Source organism: Peromyscus californicus, unplaced genomic scaffold, assembly GCF_007827085.1.
Source record: "Peromyscus californicus insignis strain IS unplaced genomic scaffold, ASM782708v3 Scaffold_3__1_contigs__length_106647218, whole genome shotgun sequence".
NCBI lineage: Eukaryota > Metazoa > Chordata > Mammalia > Rodentia > Cricetidae > Peromyscus > Peromyscus californicus.
Genome location: NW_026294551.1, coordinates 80651291 through 80674643, shown reverse-complemented (window position 1 = coordinate 80674643; position 23353 = coordinate 80651291). Strand labels below are relative to the sequence as shown.

At 37.4% G+C, this 23353-nt stretch overlaps 1 protein-coding gene across 2 annotated transcripts; it reads right to left on the bottom strand.

Moving 5' to 3' along the window:
• Window positions 1–6836: 6836 nt before the first annotated feature.
• Window positions 6837–22748, bottom strand: Gabra6 (gamma-aminobutyric acid type A receptor subunit alpha6). Of its 2 annotated transcripts, none has more exons than XM_052757091.1 (9): window positions 22503–22748; window positions 22185–22303; window positions 21522–21589; window positions 19365–19585; window positions 19203–19285; window positions 18788–18931; window positions 18245–18397; window positions 16668–16927; window positions 6837–7812 (listed from the first exon to the last, which is right to left on the bottom strand). In XM_052757091.1, the coding sequence occupies exons 1-9, from the start codon at window positions 22538–22540 to the stop codon at window positions 7537–7539; spliced, it is 1362 nt and encodes a 453-aa protein (XP_052613051.1). In that variant the 5' UTR covers window positions 22541–22748; the 3' UTR covers window positions 6837–7536. The 2 variants fall into 2 exon arrangements, with proteins under 2 accessions (XP_052613051.1, XP_052613052.1); XM_052757092.1 differs by having other exon boundaries at window positions 19365–19555.
• Window positions 22749–23353: the final 605 nt, after the last annotated feature.

The window sequence follows — 23353 nt, the reverse complement described above, 5'->3', positions numbered from 1 at the left end:
ACAACTGAGCTATGGACCAAACCTCATCATCAATGACCTGTGACTGGAATAGCATTGTATATGGGGCTTGTGGCTCAAGAGATGGCTTCTTATGGAAGTGTGTAGGTTGAGTTTTCCTGCCTGACCCACAGTCAGGACAAATCTCTCTCACCTGCCAGTCCCACAGCCACTCAGACCCGACCAAGTAAACACAGAGACTTATATTGCTTACAAACTGTATGGCCATGGCAGGCTTCTTGCTAACTGTTCTTGCAGCTTAAATTAATCCATTTCCATTAATCTATACCTTGCCACATGGCTCGTGGCTTACCGGCACCTTCACATGCTGTTTCTCATCATGGCGGCTGGCAGTGTCTCTCTGACCCAGCTTCCTGTTCTCTCAATTTTCCTCTCTGTTAGTCCTGCCTATACTTCCTGCCTGGCCACTGACCAATCAGTGATTTATTCATTGACCAATCACCAACACATTTGACATACAGACCATCCCACAGCACTTCCCCTTTTCTTTTCTTAAAAAGGAAGGTTTCAACCTTTACACATCTCCAAAGTCAGCTTGGTATATTTGGGAATTTGGGTGTAGCTTCTCTTACTACTTCCTGCTGGAGGGGGGTGCTGTATCTTATGGGGACACAAAGAATATTTTAGGGTTATGGAGTAGTCCATGAGGGTGTATCGTCTGAGCCAATTGCCTTGAAACCATTCTGGATGTTGGATCATCTGGGCCTTGGTGTCACCTTTCAGGGGATCTTGGCTGGTCAAACCTGATGTATCTTAATCTGGAACAAATCCATAGCCTCTGGCTTTCTGTGGGAACAAAAGCAGAATCTCCTTTCCAAAGCAACATATCCTTATATCCAAATTTTGAAGTCAAGGTACCTTTAAAATATACATTTTGGCATAACTCAACAGCTTTTACAATCAAATGTTTTTCTGCAGTTAAAAATCCCAAAGACCAGTTCGGGCTGTCTCTCGACCATTGCCAGCAGTCTGTTGTGTGGGTATCTTTGTGGATTTCTGTGGGCCTCTCTAGCACTTTGCTTCTTCCTGTTCTCATGTGGTCTTCATTTACCATGATCTCCTATTCCTTGTTCTCCCTCTCTGTTGTTGATCCAGCTGGGATCTCCCGCTCCCCCAAGCTCTCTTTCCCTCGACCCTCGCCTTTCATTACCCCCACTCATGTCCAGGATGTTCATGTAGATCTCATTCCATTTCTCTGTCATTGGGCGATCCCTGTGTCTTTCTTGGGGTCCTGTTTTCCGGGTAGCCTCCCTGGTGATGTGAGTAGCAGACAATTCATCCTTGTTTCATGTCTAGTATCCTGCTATGAGTGAGTACATACCATGTTTGTCTTTCTGAGTCTGGGTTACCTCACTCAGGATGATTTTTTCTAGATCCATCCATTTGTCTGCAAACCTCATGATGCCATTGTTTTTTTCTGCTGAGTAGTATTCCATTGTGTATATGTACCACATTTTGTTTATCCATTCTTCAGTTGAAGGGCATCTGGGTTGTTTCCATGTTCTGGCTATTACAAACAATGCTGATATGAACATAGCTGAACAAGTGCTCTTATGGTGTGGTTGAGCATTTCTTGGGTATATGCCCAAGAGTGGTACAGCTGGATCTTGGGGGAGATTGATTCCCAATTTTCTAAGAAAGCGCCATATTGATTTCCAAAGTGGTTGTACAAGCTTGCATTCCCACCAGCAGTGGAGGAGAGTTCCCCTAGCTCCACATCCTCTCCAGCATAAGGTGTCTTCAGTGTTTTTGATCTTAGCCATTCTGACAGGCGTAAGGTGGTATCTCAGAGTTGTTTTGATTTGCATTTCCCTGATGATTAGGGATGATGAGCAATTCCTTAAATGTCTTTTGGCCATTTGAGTTTCCTCTGTTGAGAATTCTCTGTTTAGTTCTATAGCCCATTTCTTAACTGACCTACACTGGTGATGGGATGGCCAAACACCCTAATTGTTGTGCTAGAAACCTCATCCAACTACTGAGGGATCTGGATGCAGAGATCCATGACTAGGCCCTGGGTGGATCTCTGGGAGTCCAATCAACGAGAATGAGGAGGGTTTATATGAGCGAGAATTGTTGAGACCAAGGTTGGATAAAGCACAGGGACAAATAGCCAAATGAATGGAAATACATGAACTATGAACCAATGGCTGAGGGGTCCACACTGGATCAGGCCCTCTGAATGGGTGAGACAGTTGATTGGCTTGATCTGTTTGGGAGGCATCCAGGCAGTGGGACCAGATCTTGTGCTCATTGCATGAGTTGGCTGTTTGAAACCTGGGGCCTATGCAGGATTGTTTGGCTTGGCCTGGGAGGAGGGTACTAGACCTACCTGGACTGAGTCTACCAGGTTGACCTCAGTCTGTGGGGAAGGCTTTACCCTGGAGGAGATGGGAATGGGGGGGGGGGGGCGTTGGAGGGAAGGTGAGGGGGACGGGAGGTGGGAGAACAAGGGAATCCGTGACTGATATGTAGAACTGAATTGTATTGCAAAATAAATTAAAATAAATTAAAAAAAAAATCCCAAAGACAACACAATCCAGATTTTCTGTGTAATATTCATCTTTACGTGGCTTATTTTTTATATTAATTTTACTGTCTCTTTAAAGACTTTATTTTTTAAAACTATGTATTTGTTTATATAACTGTATATATCACCTTTTTAGTCTCTTTCAAGCCTATGTACATTTTACACACATTGTAAACTATTACATCTGAATCTGTCTTATTGTGAATCTATTGCCTTAAACTGCAGCAGCTATGGCTGCTGGCTCCACCCACCTCAGCTTCCCAACATGGCGGCGGTAGTTTACCACCAGCTCTGGGAGCTATCATGGATCTCTATGCTTTTATCCAAGCAGCGTGTAGCCCAAAGAAGTGGTTTGATATTTTTGTAGAGGAAAAAATTAATCAAACAAAGTTCTGGATTTTTCCTCAACATGGTATATTGGAAGAAATGAAAGCTATCTGCAACTCAGTCCCTTATTTATGCATTGTGAATGAGTGCAATGTACTTCACAGAACTGTTGTAAGTAATATTGCATCAAAGAACACATATACACAAATCAAAATACCACATACATACCGCTATGGATTGAACACGGCCTGTAGCCACACCAAAGGGTTTGCTTTGTGTCTGGAATTAATAGCTGATATTGTCATTCATAAATAGCAACACTTTTATTGTGAGAGTGAGTTCTTTCTAGCTTGTTGTAAAGCAACAAGTCCTGTGTTTTCCCTTTTCCATACACCCACCTGCCTACTGCTTTTTCCCGGTGTTACAGGTGTTACACTGTAATGAATATCCCTTACCATAAAGCAGCCAAGTGTTCTAGACAAGACTTTGGCTCTGTAGCAAAACACATGCTAAGTCAGTTTTGTCAGTCATTATTAAAGCCAAAACATTTTTATTTGCCTTAAATACTTTAAGAAAGAGATATTTTCAAAGAGATCATATGCTGTGTTGATGTTCTAAATGATTACTTTTTGTCATCTTAAAACAAACCTAGAGTCAGTCATCAGGGAAGAGGGAATTAAGGGATTGCCTCTTCCGTAAATTAAGACTTAGGCCCATCTCAGGTGGGGTGGGGTAATTAATTAATGATTGATGTGGGAGGGCCCTGATATATATAGTGGATGTGTAAAGATAGAAATAAAATGACTGAGGATGGGGGAGATGATTCAGCAGGTAAAACCCTTGCTGTGTAAGCATGAAGACCTGGGTTCAAATCCTCAGAACCTGATAAAATTGAGTAATAAAATGCACACCTGCCATGCTAGTGTTTCCAAAGAATAGATAAGAAAATCCCTAGAAGCCAATGGGCCAGATATTCTGACGTATGCAACAGCAAATACCAAAGAGATCTTGTTTCAAACCAGATGGAAGGTGAAGACAAACTCTTGAGGTCATTCTCTGGCCTCTGCGTGAAGACCATGGCTTTTGTTTATCTGCATTCAAACACACACAGAGGCACACGCACATGACTTTCAGGATTTTGTGTATACGCTTTTAAAAACTGATAAGGGTTTGTATGTTGTTTTTATGAAGGATAATTGCATCTTAATATTGCAAAGCAGAATAAATAGGCACAAAATTATATATGTGGTATTAATATACTAAAGGATCATTGTACAGGGATTTGTTGGCTCAGTGTCTAACCTTTCTGATGCTTGAGCTAAAACTGTATTTTCTTTTGTCCATCACTGGAATTTCCTATAGGTTCTGCCAGGGAAGATTACTGGAGGGACAGAGGAAAGCAAGAGTGTAGGGAAAGAATCTGTTCTCTTTTGTTGACTGACTTTGTCCTTCAACGTTCCTTTCATTTTGAGATGTAATTTTTTCCCATCTGTAGAACATTGTCTCTCCAGAATCATCATACTTTATGCCTCCCAAGCGTTTTAGATTTAAACAAGCAATACATCCCCAAGATGTGGTCCCCAATGTTCAGGAGCTCTCATTCAACCCCCTGAGGGCCGATCCTCAGCTTTGGGAACCCAGTGAGCTGATCTACAGGACCAACCAGGGATCAACTTGTCTTAGACGGTATGGTTCCCAGCACTCCAATGGCTTTCTTCACAGAGGGCTAAGCTTCTGTAACAACCTAGACAGCGTCCTCTACTGAGATGGCAGAGTCCTGCTCTATGAGGGTTTCTTTCCTAGATTTCTGGATTCTGTAAACCTCTCCATTCCTTCATGTTATCTGCTTCCTCGAGTTAACCTCTCTGTGTACCTTAGCAGATTTTTATACGTTAAATCCTCTCTACTGAAATACCTAGCTTGATTTCTATTTTACAGTCATAATATGGTTTCTAATAGCTGTGAAACAAGAGTCCCCATCCATGCACTTAATTCCATATCTGCTTAATTGGGGGGCTAATAGAGGGAACCATGTAAATAGTACCTAAAGTGGTGTTTCCCAAATTGTTTTCTAGGGAATTCTATTGCTAAGATTTTCTTTTACAAAGTGAAGTTCACAGTCATAAGGAGGTAGGAAATGGTATCTTCCCACAGCAGACTATTAGCAGCTTGGCACACACGAGTGCAATAAAGACTGTGGGAAGTCTAGCAGAAGAGAAACCTGTTTTAATATTGACTCAGCATCTCTCTTCCAAATTATTTGACTGGGGAAACAGTTTTCTTTTCAGTTATTCTCTATTACCATCCCAGGGCATACATTGAGAGACAGCATTCTCTAGAATCCTAAGAAAGATGGAAGCTTTATAATTCAATAAAGTAATTTTTTAAATCTCCTTTTATTAGGGAGGGATCTTTAGGCATTCCATATTTTTGTGTTTCAACTGCAGAGAGAGAGAGAGAGAGAGAGAGAGTAATGTTCATTGTGTTAAGATTCAGAATGAAGGGGAGGAATGATATGGAGGATGCCAAGTTCCAGAAGAGCAATTATGGGAAATGAAATACAGTGTGAGAGAACACTGGAGAAAGGGGAGAAGAATCATATTTCCTTAGACTGGGACAGGTGTGATTAAGGTTAGTGAATGAGCTATGGCATGATACCAGTGCCTAGCTATGATTCCCAGCTGTAGCACATTAATGAGAGTTGATTTTACACATTTCTTTTTCATACTCTGGCGGCCTTGGTGTCTTTTTCTAATGTATATATATATATATATATATATATATATAATGTGTATGTATATATATACATATATATATATATATAATTTGAAATCAAACTATAATTACAAGGGGGAAATGCACCCTTCCTCTTCCTCACTCCAACCCTCCCCCTGCACCTTTCCTTACTCTCTTTAGAATTCTTGGCATCTAGTTTTTTAAATTATTGTTACATATATATGTAACATACATACATTCATAATTATGTAAATATAACCTGCTCCGTCCATATAATATTACTTGTATGTATATGATGTCACAGGTGACCACTTGGTATTGGATAATAAACTGGGGGCTCTTCCCTTGGGCCTTTGGTTTCTTCACCTTCAAATAGAGAAAAGTAGCAGAACATGCTTGATGAAACCGAAATGAAAACTCAATATTGCTTAGTTTAGATGATGATGGAGACCTACCTGGCTTTTAATTACTTAATATACTCCTCGAAGCAAACATGGGCCCTGTGTAATTATACCATTTTTTGTTTATATAAAGTAAAGAAATAGCATGTTTTTCTTCCAGTATGGAAAGATCTTTAGAGGGATCTACCCCAACTATTCTATTCTACAAGTGAAAATAGGGCCCACAGGAGCTTAAATATACTTGGTTAAGAAATAATAAATAATTGGATAGAGATCTTATCTCTTTTATCTTTAGTAGCCAGATATTTCAATTAAAATTGAAATTTTTATCTGTAGTGGGTGAGGGTTTTTTTTTTCCATGAAAATTATTAGCACCAAAGTATTTTTTGGTGGGTGAGTTATGAGATTGAGTCTGTTTGAAAGACTGCATGGCGTGCCCTCTCTTACTCCAGACTCCTCTTTCCTCAGAGTCATTTTTGTATGAGAAACAAAGAGGGGTCGTCAAGAACTGGGGGAAAGAGAGACGAGAAAGGCTGTCCAGATTTTACTGTTGATTGTGGAGAAGCAAAAGGAAGCAGTGATTGTTTGACTATGACCCAAAGCTTCTTAGCTACTGGCTGAGCCTGGCTGTCTCATACCTCCTGTATCTCAGAACTGGTGTTATTAACACTGGGAAAGAGGAAGCTAGTTCAGGAAAACTTGTCTCTCCATCTTTATGAATCAGAACCAGAGAGGCAGGCTTGTTATGGTTTTATTTACTATTATGTTTAGGAAAGTAGAACATATGTGTGGTAGCCATAATCAGAATATACAGTCACAGTACACAGAGAGACCTTCCTAAAGCTTCCTGGTGTTATAGCAGGCATACGCTTTTAAAGATGAATTCATTTGGAAGTAGTAACAGTATTGCAGCATAACTAAAGCTATGTACATATGCATACATAATTTATAAACTATGTATTATTTATATGTATATAATGCCACGTTTTATTGAGGTAAAAGAACACAGCAAGGTTAAAAAGAACTGTCTAACTCAATATAAGCTGTCCAGTGCCACTGAAAGTTCTTGTAAAACCATAAAGGCCTCCAGCATGCTGAGTAAACATACAATAAATATTTAGAATAGAAACTAAGCCAAAATAAACAAATTTAAGGCAAGCTTTAGCATGTCTGAGTTTGTCTGCCTTGTGGAAAATATTACTCACAGTGACAACAATTAAACATGTTGAACAATGAAAATAAAGGTTGGCAAACTCATCCTGAATCTACCTTATCTGCATACATTATTATTACTAATTATTTTATCGTATAGAAAAGCCATATTTTCAGTAGCCTTCCAATTTCAATTTTGAAGAGTAACATCATTGTTTTGGGCCCATACATGCTTATTCCACATTATGAATTACAGATATTCAGTTTTCACTTCTTATCAGAAATGAGACTATCTACACAAATCTCAATAATTTGTGGGATGTCAGTGAGGAAAATGAGACACTACAGCATTCAGGTTGTCCTAGCTGCAAACTATTCAACAGTACTGCTCACTTCCATTGTGTCTTTGGAAAGGTAAACTATCCAGTACACAAGGTTGAATCCTGCAAATGCTACTGGGAAGAGAATTCGAGAATACTGATCTATTTTACTGGTGCCTCCAACAGCCGGTAAGAGCAGTGGGGGAGTGACAGGCGTTGATTGTAAGATAGGTGTTCTACTGAGGACTTTGCTGGCCTCAGAAGATGGAACTATTGGCAAAGTCAGGGAGCTGATCCTCTTCTTCAGGTGATATTTGGAGTCAGAATGCTGAGGAAGAAAGATAAAGACCGTTAACATAGCAAAATAACAGAGGTCTCTTGATTAGACAGGCATGACTTTCGCCACTGACACATATTTATTAACTATGTGTGGTAAAGCCTCAACAAATTTGTAAGAGTATGTTATATTGTCATTTTTCCAAGAGTTACAACACTTACAAAGCTTTTACTTTGTGTGTGTGTTTGTGGTGCTAGAGTTTAAATGCATGGCTTTGTGCATGAAGACCATGTCTTTATCACTAATACATCCTGCCCTCAAGCAGAAACTGAAGATGGCTACAATCTTCTGTTTCTTTTTTTGAGCTGTCTGGGAATTAGATTCTATCACTGAGCCATATACCTCCATCCTCACTTCAGAGGACAGTCATTTCAGAATGTTCAGAAACAGTCATTTGCTTCAACCTGACATCCCAAAATTTAATACATCAACAATAAATGCCAAGCATTAAGTATGTTTGAGCTATTATATAGAGAATTGTACAATTAGAAAAAGTTGATACAAGTTACAAAATTATATTTAAATCTCTAAGCCAACAAGTCACCTCTCTCTCTCTCTCTCTCTCTCTCTCTCTCTCTCTCTCTCTCTCTCTCTCTCTCTCTCTCGTGTGCGTGTATGTGCGTGCGTGTGTGCGTGTGTATGTGTGTGTGTGTGTGTGTGTGTGTGTGTGTGTGTGTGTGTGTGTGTGTGCCTGTGTGTGTACGGGGTGCGTTCAGATTAAAACATGTGGACAATTACCACAACAAAATCTTACTTCTGTCCACTGATAACAGCCTTCTAAACAATTCTAGCCTAAATGTTCATATTCTCACACTTTAGAGTTTGAACCAGATGAAATTTAAGAAAAAAAAGAATTAGCCAATGTCTATCAAACCAATGTATATCAAAGGGCAATACTAAAACCTTTAAATCAAGTGGGAGAATGCATGTGCTCTGAAATATATCTGTCTGCCTTTAAGCCTAGTAGTTGGACACAGAAAGCCTTCACCGTCCCAGTGAACTCTCCTCAACCAGCCTCTATTCCTCTGAAATCATCCCAGATAATTCATCCACTAACCTGAATGTTGTCCCATGTTCTTTTCTACCACTGAGTTTCTATTCCTACTAAAACCATAAGATACAACAGTTTTGAAAGAGATTTTAAGTGTATTAATCAACATTTGTGAAAGTGGGGATCAAAAAAGTGGGGGCATGTTGTTTATTGTTGTACTTTTGGTAAAGGTACAATGCAATGTTTGTCTCATAGCAACACATTTTTTTTTAAATCTTTGCTCTAAACTATTGAGCCTAGTTCAGAGACTTTGGCTCTGTCCAATGTAGAATCCTTCCATGCTGTTTGAGTCCAGGCATGTTTCTGCTGTTTCTTGTCTACATATTCTAACAATCACTTTCCTGGGGCTAGGTTATTGTAATGGCTCTTTACCTTCAAACACTTGCTGTATATTCCGCCTTGATCTTGTAAAATGGCCTTGTTTCTTCCACGGCAACAAAATCACTACTTTGCAACATGGCATGTTATGTTCCTCATGTGGGCAGAATCCTGTAGCTAAAGCCAGCAACCCTGCAGCCACAGGATGAGACAGCCACCTCTCCTGTGTTGGCTGATCCACAGGACAACAGTGGCCTGCTGGTGTGGTGACATTTGGGCTGCAGGAACATCAACTCTAAGAATCTTTTTGTTTCGGTTTGGCTTTTCTCTTTATCCTGGACTTCATTGTTTGATTCGCCGTGGAAGTATCTGGTCCTCTAAATAACTGTTGTCATTTTAAAGAATCAAAGCCCACTATGCTTTTCAGAAACCACCGAAAAATCTGTCTCTTCATAAAAATTAAAAAATGAGTCTGATTTTATATAATCATGGTGAAGTTCATATGAAGATTACCTTATCTAATGGCCTGGTACTATGGCTGGCATTTTTACAGAACTAATAAGTCACAGGATTTGAAGGAAAAGAGAATATAAAATAGATAAGGATCTACTTTTCAGATCCTGGCCATGAAAAGAGTGGCATTATCCATTAAAACTAAGTAATATTAAGAACTACATCCCTATGGTCACTAGACTGTGGTTTTTACAAGAGTGACAATATTTTGGTTCTCACATATCACACACTAGATCTTAAAGGATAAAATTGGCAGTGTTTCCTAAATGTTCTCTATCATTTTCTCGATCTTTAATTTGATTAGCTAATCTTATTTTAAACATTAAAATGTTGTTAAATTATCACCTACCTGAAATCATAAAATGTCACTGTTTCATTCTCAAAACAAAAAGAGAGATTCATAAGAGCCATCCACCTTCCATATAAGTAGAACACTAAAATCTTTTACCCTAGTAATATCTCTAAGATGGTGATGGAGTGGAAAAGTGCAAATCCTCAGAGACTTTCTTTCCAGACTCACCTTCATTCTGAACATCACATACTATCTGCCTGAAATTTGTCTTTCTATTTCAGGTAGAAGAGGTCAGATCTGCCTCATTCATTGAGAGTGAAAACATGACCATAAAATATATTACATCATAAAATTGTAAGATGTAATTCTTTTTCTTCCAATCATGTTTAGTAATTTGGAGTAGAAAAGCTCTTTCTGAATATCTTGTCATCCCAAAATTGTCAGAGATCGCCAAGTGACCTTAGTCCAGAGATAATAGGTATGATTCAGAACTAATGAAATAATATTAGCCTGGAACAAAAGAGCCCATTCATCACTTCTGCACCAATCTCTGTGGAACATTTCCAAGGAGATGAGAGAGGAATCTGAAATCCCATATTACAACCCCACATCTACTGCTTACTTGTGATATATGGCTTAGATGCTCCATTAACATCAAAGGATCCGACTCTACCTAAGCCCCAGTTCTCATCCTTAGTGTAGGGATAATTACACCTGTTCTCATGCATATTTTTTACTTTCATATGAATTTGCACAAAATATATGCTGTGGTTGTTTACAAATATTTGCTTAGCAAATCTTAGTTGTGTCTTTTCACTTATCTGCAGTATGTGTCTGCTCCCCATTCTTAACATTTTCTTGAACTAAATTTCCTCTTTGCTAGGAACTATGTTCCCCTGTCAACATACCTTGAAATATGATAGAAAGCACATGCTCATGCATCATCTAATATCACCACTGATGATACCACCTTCATACACTTTTCCTGACTCTTTAGAGTGCCTGTAGATTATATTACTTTTTTCCAGAATTAACTACTTCTATATAGGCTTATCTTCTTTCATATAATGACATCTTCTTAATGATACAGGGCACATTATGTTTAAGCAAGAGTGCCTCACCAGCCAAGAGGTGGTGGTGCACGCCTTTAATCCTAGCACTAGGGAGGCAGAGGCAGGTGGATCTCTGTGAGTTCAAGGCCAGTCTGATCTATAGAGGGAGTTCCAGGATGGCCAGGGCTATTAGACAGAGAAACCCTGTCTCAAAAAAACGGGAAAAAAACCCAAAAAAACAAGAATGCCTAGCCAGTACATAGTACACAGTATATTTTTAAAACTTATGAATGAAAATATTCAACATATGAATGAAAATGTAAATATTTTTCCAGGAGTTGACAAGCACTATGAGGAAATTTACATGAGTAATTTTACTTACTCATTGAAAATATCTTTAATGTCATATTAAGCTCATTTTGGACATAAAAAAATATTGGAATAAGGAAGCTTACTTAGGCCCATGTGTGAAGAGGCTTGGATTCTCAGGTGCCAGAAATCCCACCCTTAGCAGTTCTTATTCTTTACATCCCACCAGCATTACCCAGGGTTTCTCACACTCTAAAGCACGAATATTTCTGGATGAAGACTGCCCTCCATGTTATTGGTCAACGGCAAGACTTCTTTTTATAGGGTACCAATAGTACATTCACCCCAATTTGTGATAATGTGCAGACACTGTCAAATGCCTGCTGGGAAAGTAGCTTGAGAATGGCTGTTTTAGAATCCTGTTTGTTTCCCTGCCCAGCAGTGACTGGACACAGGGTAAAGAGTTGGGGTGGAGGTAGGGGTCGGGTGGGGGTTCTAATAGAAGCAAATATAATATTCTAAAGGGAATGCAGGGGTTCTATATTTAATGCTGTACACTGGATAAGCAGCTACTGGATTGTTAAGAGTTGGCAGCCAGAATATAGTAGGTGCCAACTTAGAAGAAAAGCATTACATGTCTGAAATGAAAAGAGAGCAAATTTTGCAAACCATTTAAGCTACAGGTTTGCATCAGACCCTACCTGCTCTATTATAAGCGAACTTAGGTTGATGGTAAAATAGGCTTTTGTCGGAGTCCAGATGAGGGCTCAGCTTGGGGCTGTCAGTGTTTTGAGTGGAACACCTGTGGTTTTGAAATTTTCCTGGGCTCCCCTGCTGCTGAGTGCCATCCTGCTCTGGGTATTTTTAGAGCACCTCTTTGTTTTAAGTAACGTTATATTGCAAAGGTACCTTGAGTTAAAGTTGACAATATGATAATCAGTTATTTGATGTAGGGAAAAGGTATTAAGGAAATACTTTATATTAGCCTGGTATTTTAGATAAGGTGGCCAAAGTGTATGATTTTTCAAAAATATTTTTAGTTATTTATTTTTATTTAATTTCTATGAGTGTTCTGCCTGTGTGTATGTTTTGCACCATGTGTGTGCTGTGCCTTATGACTGAGGGGGCCAGAAGAGAACATTGAATCCCCTGGAACTTGAATTACAGATGGTTATGAGCCCCCATGCCAATGCTGGGAACTGAACCTGGGTCCTTAGCAAAGCGGCTAGTACTCTTAACCAATGAGCTATCTCTCAAGGCCCCAAATATATCTCTTAACAGAGATATTCTAATCAAGTCTCATTACTCAATACACAAAACAATTATTTATAGAACCAGTCAATGTATGCAACAAAATAAGACAAAATTAAAAAACAAAAAACAAATAAACAGTATTTGTAAATTAAACAGTATTCAAAAGCATTATGTAATATTATGGCAAAATTAGGACAGCACTAATAGTTTTTAAAAAGTTTCTGTTGGATCAGGTATTGAGAGCATAGAGCGTTCCAGAATGTCCTCTGAGAAATGGCTAGTTGGCTTCTGTATTATGTATCAGTGGTGCTAAGAAACCTAGACTGGTGTTTGCACTGTGCAGACTGGGAAACTGTTGGCAGATCTGATAGACTATGTGGAGAGAAGTCTCACACATGACAATTCACCTAATCCACTCCTGTCTCCCCGTGATTCATGGATAAAACAATCATGGGGAAGGGCACCTGGAGCTTTCTGCTTTTCAGAGTCTCTCATAGTCTTAATTCAACCTTTATTTCTAGGGAATAATGATGTGGTTCAAAGACATTTTAGCCAAATTTGGAACAGCAGAAGCAACTTTTAACATTCTGTCCTTCACATCTCTGTGCACAGTTGACTAGAGCATGTTCAGGGCATGGCATATCTCTTCACCTTGAAGAGGAAGGCAGAAAGAACAGTTTTATTTCCTTCTCCATGTCCAAGTTGCTAACAATTGGCTTAGGGCTTCTATCTAAGCCAAGTTCATCTCTCTTTTCATCTTTGAAATCATTCTTCTGGAAATGCAGACTCCTCCGAAATTAGACACTTTCACATAGATATTTTCATGCTATCCTGTATCTCTAGCTACAGCCTTTATCACAATTGCTCATAGACTCATCTCTCCCATTGAATTTCTCTTCTTGCTGCACAAAAGGCTTCATTTGGGGAAAGATCCTATGGTGATACTCTATATTCTGCATAAGAAACTTTACATATACTCAAGGTATGAAAAATGTACTGTAGTCCCTCAACAAGTAGGTGGCAAAGAATACATAAAGGGACAATTAATATATAGTTATGGTCTGTTCTTGCTAATGAAATTTTGATCAATTTTATGTGCAGATTTTCCATGCACATTTACAAAAACTGTCACATCTCTTGTAAGGAACACATGCCATATTAGAAAAAGTACTATTAAAGGGAACAGTGATGGGTATAGAGAGTATTCACACTCAAGAATATGGCAAAGAGGGTTTAGACCTTTAGAGTAACAAGGAAACAAGCAAATTAATGTACTTCAACTTTACCATACTAATCTGTAGTTTCAATGGCAAGCTCCTTAAAATAATGTGTTGGTTACAACTGAATAGGCATTTTTAAATGTCATGGTATTTGGGAAAAAATAAACTGACCTTGCAATCATAATATACCATTGTATAACATAAATAGCCAATATGCAATTTACATTTGTTCTTAGTCTGCAAAGCAACTTGCTAAGTTTTGCCATGAACAAATGAAATATAAATATCCTACATAATCACATGTATTTATCTTTGATACCTTTAAGGTTTATATTTTTGGTTTGGTAAGTTTTGTTTTTAAGTTTTGCACTTTAGCCTTTCAGAAACAAAAAATATCCTATTCACTGTTTTCAAATATTTTAAGTAGAGTAAAGTTCAGGAAAATAGAATTTTTCATAAGTGCAAATAGAACTTGTAATAGAAATTTTTCTGGGGTGATTTAAATGCATTTTTTAAATGTAGCTTTCTAGAGGACCTGCTCATCATGTTACTATTTTCACATCATAGGAGATAGTTTATATATGAATACCTGGGATCTTATATTCCACCTTTTAATAACATACCTTTAAAATAATAGCCGGAGGTACTGATAACTCTAAGTTTTTTCCAAAGATTTGAAATCAGGTTCCCTGCCTCCTGGTACTATATATTGCAAAAATAAAGAAAAGGAATTGACTTCTGTTTTTTAATTTTATTCCAACATTAAATCAATGAGTATATTCAAAATCATTTTAATTACTTTTTATTTATCTTATTTCTGATGAGTTTATCTTTCTTTTCTGCTCTATTTCTCAAACTTAGACTTTATCATCTTCTCTGGAAAAAGCAAACAAACAAAAAGAAAAAACAAAAAACAACCTTAGCAGGGTGGGGCTGGGAAGAGTGGGAAGTGACCACGCTTTGTTCCACTTTCTCTGCAAAGACCAGATTTTAGCTCCACACTGTGTATTACTTCAGCTTCTTCCTTTTCAATGACCTCTTTTTAAACAGTTTTGAATTCTGATAAATAATCATTTAAAGATATATGCTAAATTCAATTATAATTTTGGATGATGTTGATTATATGTGTATACATACATACAGAATTCATTTTTTTTCCACAAGCATAAAATATTTTTTAAACATTTGAAATTTAACTTGCCTGAAAAATGTTTTTCAAGCATATCAGACTAAACTTAGAGTATATTTTTGTTATAAATACTTCCATTTTATATATATATATACATACATATATATATATATATATATATACATATGTGTTATCTCTGTATATATTTATATACAAAGAATATCACTAGGTCAAAAGAAGATTTTGGAGAATAATGTTATCTACACTTTAAAATAAGTTTTATCCAGTATTACACGCTCAGGTACATTTGTTTCCTTTAGACATTGATAAGGTGGGAATGGTATTAGCCTATAATGTTGTAGACAACAGAAATTCTGGAATCAATTCTTGATTTTCCCACTAGGTCATATTTCTGTCATGATATTTAAGAATGGCTGCTCAGCTATGACCTCTGAGACAGGATTTTCCTGTTTGTAAAAGCAGGAAATTTAGAATGAATCAATAGATAGCATTTTTTCCCTTTTATTCCCTTTCTGCATTCTTTTCTTTCGTTCATTCTTTTTCCTAATGTAGATTAATACTAGGGAATAGAAAAAATTTACATATTTCCACTAAATGTGGTCATGACTTCATTACTCCAAGAGAAATGTCAATTCTTTAAAACAAACCAAATCCCTCAACCTATAAAACAGAAAAGGGTTAATACAAATTGTGGCCTGTTTTATCCAATAAATGCCACCAACTTGGGGAAGTAAAAGATACATTGCATTATAGTTTTCATCACATAGTCAAACTAAGGGTTCCTGACTTACATGTGGTTTTGGATTAGAAAATATTCAGTAGACTTAATGAATAATAATTTGCAAAATCAGATTATTTGTGTTACTCAAGTTTACAGAATAAATGTTCCTTCTTAGTGAAGGGATGCTCACTGAGGTTTGTATTAAGATAAAAAAAACCCGTGTTTGTCAATCAATTTTATAATCTATTTTTAAAAGAGGGTAAGAATTTATTCATAAATGAGAATGAAATTTGGCAGTATGTCTATGACCCTTTAAATATGAATAATATCATTCATCTGATTCCAAAAATTTTTGGAGATAAAGGCTTGCATGGGGCACATTTAAAGAAAGTTTATGAGCATTTCTCAGTAATAATAAACTTTGAGTACGAGCTCACTGATATGCATGTACTTCATACACACATGTAAATGTGATCATGTTTTAATGGCCTTGGGATATATGGGTCCTACCTTCATTCAGAGAACCTGTTCTCACAATTCACCTATTTGTCTTACAAAATACAGCAGCCTATGGACTTTCCTCACAAAACCACACATGCCACAGGAGTTTCTTTTCCTTCCAACTCTGAAAGCCTCATTAGGACTTAAAAAAAAAATATTTTTCCTAGTCACTATAAGGGAACCTGTTCAAAGGAAACTTCTAAAGGCTAAGCAGAATTTTCTAGTCTCCTTTGAGAGCCTAGAGTCTGCCAGTACAAGTAAGGATGATGAAAGAATAGCAAAACTTGAGAGCAAAGATAAATGAAGGCTTTTCTTCAGCTTCACCCTGTGAAGCGGTTAGCAACTTTAGTTATATAATTTATGTTCAACAAATCCTGTTTCGGACTGCTTATTTGTATGTATGTTGCCACTGATTGAGCTTGCTTTCTCTATCTGCTGGGTAACAATAGAAGAGGGAACAATTACCACAACAATCTCAGCTTCCCGTGGTTCCGTGGCTTTTGATATTGCCACAGGGGGCGGGGCCGCAGTCTGTGCCTTCCTTTCAGCCTTCTGTGACTGGAGATTGGTGAAGTAGTTGACAGCGGCGAACTCAATGAGAGCCGAAAAGACAAAAGCAAAGCACACGGCTATGAACCAATCCATGGCAGTTGCATAGGACACTTTGGGCAGGGAGTGCCGGGCACTGATGCTTAAGGTGGTCATGGTTAAAACAGTGGTGATTCCTGAAATGAAAAAGGAGAAACGCAGTATTTAGCATCAGGAATCCTGTAAGGAGATCCAATAGGGGGAATGTTAGTAAGGAGACTCACTCATCGGCCACCCCCTAGTGATTTTAGTTAGTGTAATACATTATCACGGGTGCTACCATCTGTGTATCATCTCAACCTAGTGCACTGACCTATAAAATAAACTTTCTATAAAAACACTTGCTGCACTAAATTAACTAGAGTAAAATGTAAATCGTGGACAGTTCTATTTGTTTACCGCCTAAGAATACGTAACAAATTGCTGTGATTTAAATTTTTAGAATCTTACATCTTTGATTTCTGTAGTTGAGGGAATCTTTCACTACAAATGAGTAGAAAATTAGTATGAAATTAGGTTATTCAATAAAAAAGATACAGTATTTACCCACAAGAAAAAGAATTCTGTCATCTTCCTGGCAGAAGTTTTTCTGCTTGAATTGTGACAGAGAATTTATGTAATTTGTAGATATGTAACACTGATGATACCCATATGAAGATTTTTATTTCTCGTAAATTTGAAAAGTAGATCCATTCTAATATAATAAATCATATATATATGAGATTTATCTGAGATTCTGATTCAACTCAGATCTTTCATATGGACTATTAAATTTATAGCAATGAAAAATGCAAGAAAAAATAGATTTTGCTTCTCATAATATTTAGTTACCAATCTTGTTTTTATTATTTCAGTTTTCTCCATCAAGTAGTGATTTTATACTTCAAAAATAGAAGCAAACATTTGACTAAATTACAGGAAATTGTCAATATTTATCTACTTTGGGATCTTCAAGTGTCAACTTCACTTTATTCAACCCAATGAAAGTGAGATATATTTCATATGAGTAGATTCGCTATATTAACCAGTTGTTATCCTGGATGTACACAACAGGTTTTTTGTTTGTTTGTTTTGAGACATTTCTCTATGTAACAGCTCTGGCTGTCCTGGAACTCACTCTGTAGACCAGGCTGGACCCAAACTCACAAAGATCCTCTGCCTTCTGAGTGCTGGGATTAAAGGCATGTGCCACCACCTCCTAGTCAGGTTTTTCCTTTATGCTGAGCACAGCTAAGACACACTTAAGTCATAGGAAAGAGCCAGAATTATTGGGAGGGACAATTTTTTTGTTGATTCACCACACAACTTACAAAAAGATGAGAGTCATTTTATCTGACATATGACCATTTCTTCTGTGTATTAAGAGAACACACAGTCATCAATACTCACCACAAAAGCACAAGCATTAGGAAGTGAAAACTGAATGGAAATAGAACACAAAGTGTGAGGCATACCAAAGACAGTTCTTGCTGGAACCGACTCCTTATTTATCCAGAAAGACACCTGAGAAAGAATGACTGTCATAATGCATGGAGTGTATATCTGGATCATGAAGTAGCCCATCTTCCTTTGTAAGTGGAAATAGACTGTCATTATTACATATTCACCTGTTGGAAGACATGCTTATTAGTCGGGTTGCTGTTGACAGAAAAATGAATGCATTCAAAATAAAATGTGCAAATTTTAAAGTTAGCATGATCTGGAAGAGAACAAGCAAAGACATGGTCTTAAAATATATAAAAATACTATTTGATCAGATGCAAAGAGACATATCAGTTTATTGGTTTTAATGACACCTTATGTCATGCATTTATGCAACAATTCATTCCAACATTACCCAAGTTTTCCTATTTACCCAGTTGCAAATAGATTTTGAAGATATCACTTCAAAATAGTAAATTTAGCCTGTAACGTCTAATATTAATGAAATAAAATATTAGCTATTTTGAAAATATATACTAGAGTTGTATTAGATGAATTTCTAAAAATATTCTTACCTGTGTTAGATTTAATTGTCTCGCTAGAAACTGTTTGCCCAATCAAATCGTACTGGAGGAGGCTGGAAGATTCCTCTGGGACTTCTACTGAGTAAAGTGGTCCTTTTTTCCATGTATATATGATTTCACTTTTAGGGTAAGCATCTGCATTTTTTTAAACAAATGACACAAAACACTAAATAAGACTGGTTAGCTTTCTTTCATTCAACATAAACATTACCTGCCTCATCTATTGAGAAAGAAACATACATTTTGTTGCTTTTTAAAACATCTTAATAATGGAAACTTCCAATATTGACAGAAAACATATTCCTGAACTCACACTGAGAGTTTCCTAGTAATGTTTTCTTTCATTTTCCCACTCTTCAGCTAAAACCAAATAAGTAGTTATTTCTAGAAACTTTTTGTAACTTACAGCTCCCAAACTTGAGTGGACAAGCGTGCCCATCCATAGGGAAGTTAACCAGCCTCATGGGACAATCGGCATTGATGGTAAGTCTGGAGACATTGAAACACATACTTCTGGTTACTATGGTGGACCCATCCTCAAGGCAGCAGAAATAAAAGAGCAACTCACCTCATGGTGTACAGAATTGTTCCGTTCTGCATTAATCGGAAGAGCTTGTTAGGGGTGGTCATGTTGTGAGCAATTGACTTTTTCCCATTTCTAAAAAAAGTATCAGGAGTCCAGATCTTACTAACCATCAAGTTATTTAAGCTCAGAATCTCAGCGGGACCCCTAAACTTCAGTCTCTCATCAGTCCAAGTCTGGCGGAAGAAAACATCCATTGTATACTCCTAAGAGAAAAACCAAATATTCACACAGAGTTGAAAATGTCTTGTGACATAGTTTATTCATCATTTATACCTAATTCTAAATTTAATCAAGAAAGCAAAGTTCAAACCAATAACTTCTTAATGAAGCTGAATAATTTAGTAATCAATAATATCTTTTAGAATCAATGTTTGATTATAAAAAGTAAATGATTTTTAATCCTAAACAGATTTGAGTGACTCCTTGTTTTTCTCAAACTCACAAGGTTTGTAATACTATAAAAGAAAAATATACTGAGCCAAACTCCTTCTCCATCCTTAATCTGCTCAGCATTTTTCATCCATGACTAGCCATCCAGCCAACTTTGCAGCCATGGTCTTTTCTCTGTCATCCCCTTTAACTTGAAAGAAAAACACATGAAAATATTTATAGTTCAAGTTTCTGCTTGATGTCCTACCTTTAGCTAGTCTAGCAATTCTTCATGGCACCTCACTTACCTTCACAGTAGGTTCAGAGGGCAATACTCCCATTCAGTACAATTCCAACAATATAAACTTTCATTGACTAACAAATTAAGATTACATACCATGGATGTCCGATGTTGTTGTCAGAGAACAAACAAGCAGATGCTACCAAGATGATTTTAAACAGAAAATAAAATATTCAATATAAATACCACATTTTGATTTTTAAACCATGGCTTTATGGGATAATGTTAATTTTTAAAAGATAATTATGAGGCTATCACAGAAGTGAATGACAAAAGCCTTACTACTATGTTGAAGCATTGCCAATGGTTTTTGCCTACCTTATAATACTTATTTCTATAAATAGTGATTAAATTTTAAAAGCAAATTTTAATACGGAGTATTAAATCATATACAATCATAAACCATGCAATATAAGGATGCTATTACACAAAAGTACTCTAAGAAGAGACACATGATAGAAATGAAAGTAAAGTAAATCCAGACTAGAGCATTGCAGCACCAAGTTTCTGAAGTACTTGGTTTCTGGAAATAGAGCAGAACTCGAAGGGCGAAAATGACACTAAAATAACAAGTGTACTGTACCCACTCTCCTTTTCCAAGTCTTAAAATTTTTATTTCTCAAAAAAGCCTCTTCCCTACTCTCTGCCCCTCATCTGTATCTTCCTCCTTTTCTTCATTCCTTTCTCCCTCTCTCCCTCTCTCTTTTTCTCCATTCTTCCTTTTGTCCTGCTAGCTCCCCTTTCCTTTCCTTTTTATCCGCCTTTTCTTTACTCATTTCATCTCATATCATTTCTAAAGAAGGAAAAGAAGTTACCAGCAACTATTTATATAGGATTAAAATTTCCCAAGAAAAGCTAATGGCATCCTTCTTTGAAGACATTTGTGACAGTTTTCAGTCTTGGTGCTTGTATTTTAGCCTTGGGAGAAAAAAATACTACCTGAAAATGGGGAAGGAATATGATACACTTTGTTCAGAAAGATGACTTCAGGCTTTCATAGCCACTTTCCATAAATACCCTCTTACGAGTCCTACAGCCATCTGTACCTGGAACAGAGTCTCCAGAACACCCACTGATGCATCCGCAATGTACAAGGTGGAAAGCATGAACCTATCCAAGTGACTTCTTCGCTGTTTGGATAAAATACACTGGGGATGGTGCATAACAAACGATGGGTATGTCTTGACATCATACTTAGCAGTATACTTTTACATGGCAAGAAGCTTTAAAAAAGAATTTCTTAACAAATAATTTTATTAGGACCCCACCAAAAAGGAGAAATTCTTCTCTTTGTAGGACTAGTCATTGTATAATATGTGAATGGAAGAGAAGCTATAGCATTAAAAACTAGCTTGTCTTCAAGTGTTCAAGCAGAGCCATACTGTGTGCTGAGATGAATGGCAAGACCTGTAATCATTAGTACTAAGCTACAGTTCTCCTTCCTAAATAAAAGCACCCAATGTACTCACCATTTCCACATCTGACACAGGCCCAAAGCTGGTCACATAGATGTCTGTTTTGACTTCTGTGACAGCACCTGAAATAAACAAAGAAGGTTGAGGCTATTAATATGTGCGCTGTTACCAGAGCTTAGTAATTCCACACAACCTTTCACATACCTGAAAATTAAAGCTCTTCCTGTTTCCACCCCTCTCTAGTAGATGTCCTTCAGTTTTTAAACTTTGAAAACATACAATAATCACTTTAAAGTCATTCTACTCATACTAGGAAACTCTTAAGGGGTGGAAGATGACAAAATCTGTGTGCCCTAATAATTAATACTGCTACTAATGATGATAATAACATCTGTATTGACAGCTTTCAAAGGACAAATAGAAAGAAAAATGTCACACATGGAAAAGCTCTTGTTTTCTACAATCACACAACCCTGTGAGTCAATGATGTCCACACGCGCGCGTGCGCACACACACACACACACACCTCTTTTAGGACAGTAAAGCTTATAGAGTTCAAATAATTTACATAGGGCCAATGACTGAGGAAGGAGTGTGAAAGTCTTGGTACCCCTCCCTCTAGCAATGCCTCCTTTCTGACTCCTCTAGGTCTTAGAAGGGTTATAAAGGAGGAATGAAAGTTCAAGTATTTGCTCTAAGCACAACGCAGTGTCTTACCTCCAAATCCTGGTCGTAGACGATTGTCATAGCCTTCCAGCAAGTTGTCAAGAATCCGACTGACGTTTTCAGAGTAGAAATTGCCTTCATCTTCAAGTTGAGCTTGGGCATTTTCTAGCCTGAAGATGGAGAGTCAAAAATTCTCACACCTAGCCTCAGAGAAAATACCTTGTTTCATGGATGCTATTTTACCCCATCATAGATACCGGCCACACTACTCCTCTTTTATTTCACTGTGCAATATAAAATATACCCAGTGAATATATGCTCTCCCTTCCCTCTAAGGAAAAAGGGGGGAAGTCAGAAAAATCTTCTTACCATAGAATCATGGACAGCCAGGGGAGAAGCACCACCATCCTATGGTTCACTGAGATGCCAGGTAACCTCCTCCTGCTTCTTCCTCCCCTCAGCTAGCTCTCCTGTGACAATCAACTGGAGAATTCTTCTAAACCCCTCATATCCCTCATCCCAGCCTGTGTCCAGTCAGCAATCCAATAGATGAAAGGGTTGCCAGGAAAATATTAGGGGTTGTCTTTTTTCTTTTTGTCTTAGTTTTGTCAATTCAGATGGACTGGGGTCGTCTGTGGTCTTAGATTAAGTCCTGCAGATATTCAGCCTCCTCTGACTGGTTCAGTTGAGAAATGGAGAGTCAGAACAATGACAATAATTAACTAAGGCATTAGGGGATATTAAAAGGAAGAAATTCATGGCTAGTTTTGGCATGGAATTAACAGAGCCTGTGAGGAAATCTGGAAGGCAGTGGCATCTTGCTGATTGAGATTATGTTCCAATGGGCTCAGCATTTATTATTTCTATGGTTCACAGAAGGATTCCTACACAGCTCTGACAGAAAAGTCAAATATTAGGACTGGATTCTCTTTTTGATTTTCATTGGCTCTGTTGACTATAGACATCCCTGTAAAGAAAAATTGTCCCACAGGTAACAGATTAATAGTGAGAGAGCTCCTTTTGCTATTTTTAATAGTAAGAGACAAAAACAATACAAGCAACAAACAACAAAAAAACCTATCCAAGATCTACAAGTTATAATAAATGAAACAATTACAACTATTCCACTGATGGACCTGATATTTAGAGGACCATGCAAGGTCAAGCCATCTTTAAGATGCTCAAGTTCTGGATTGTGTGAGTGTCTACATGTAATGAAG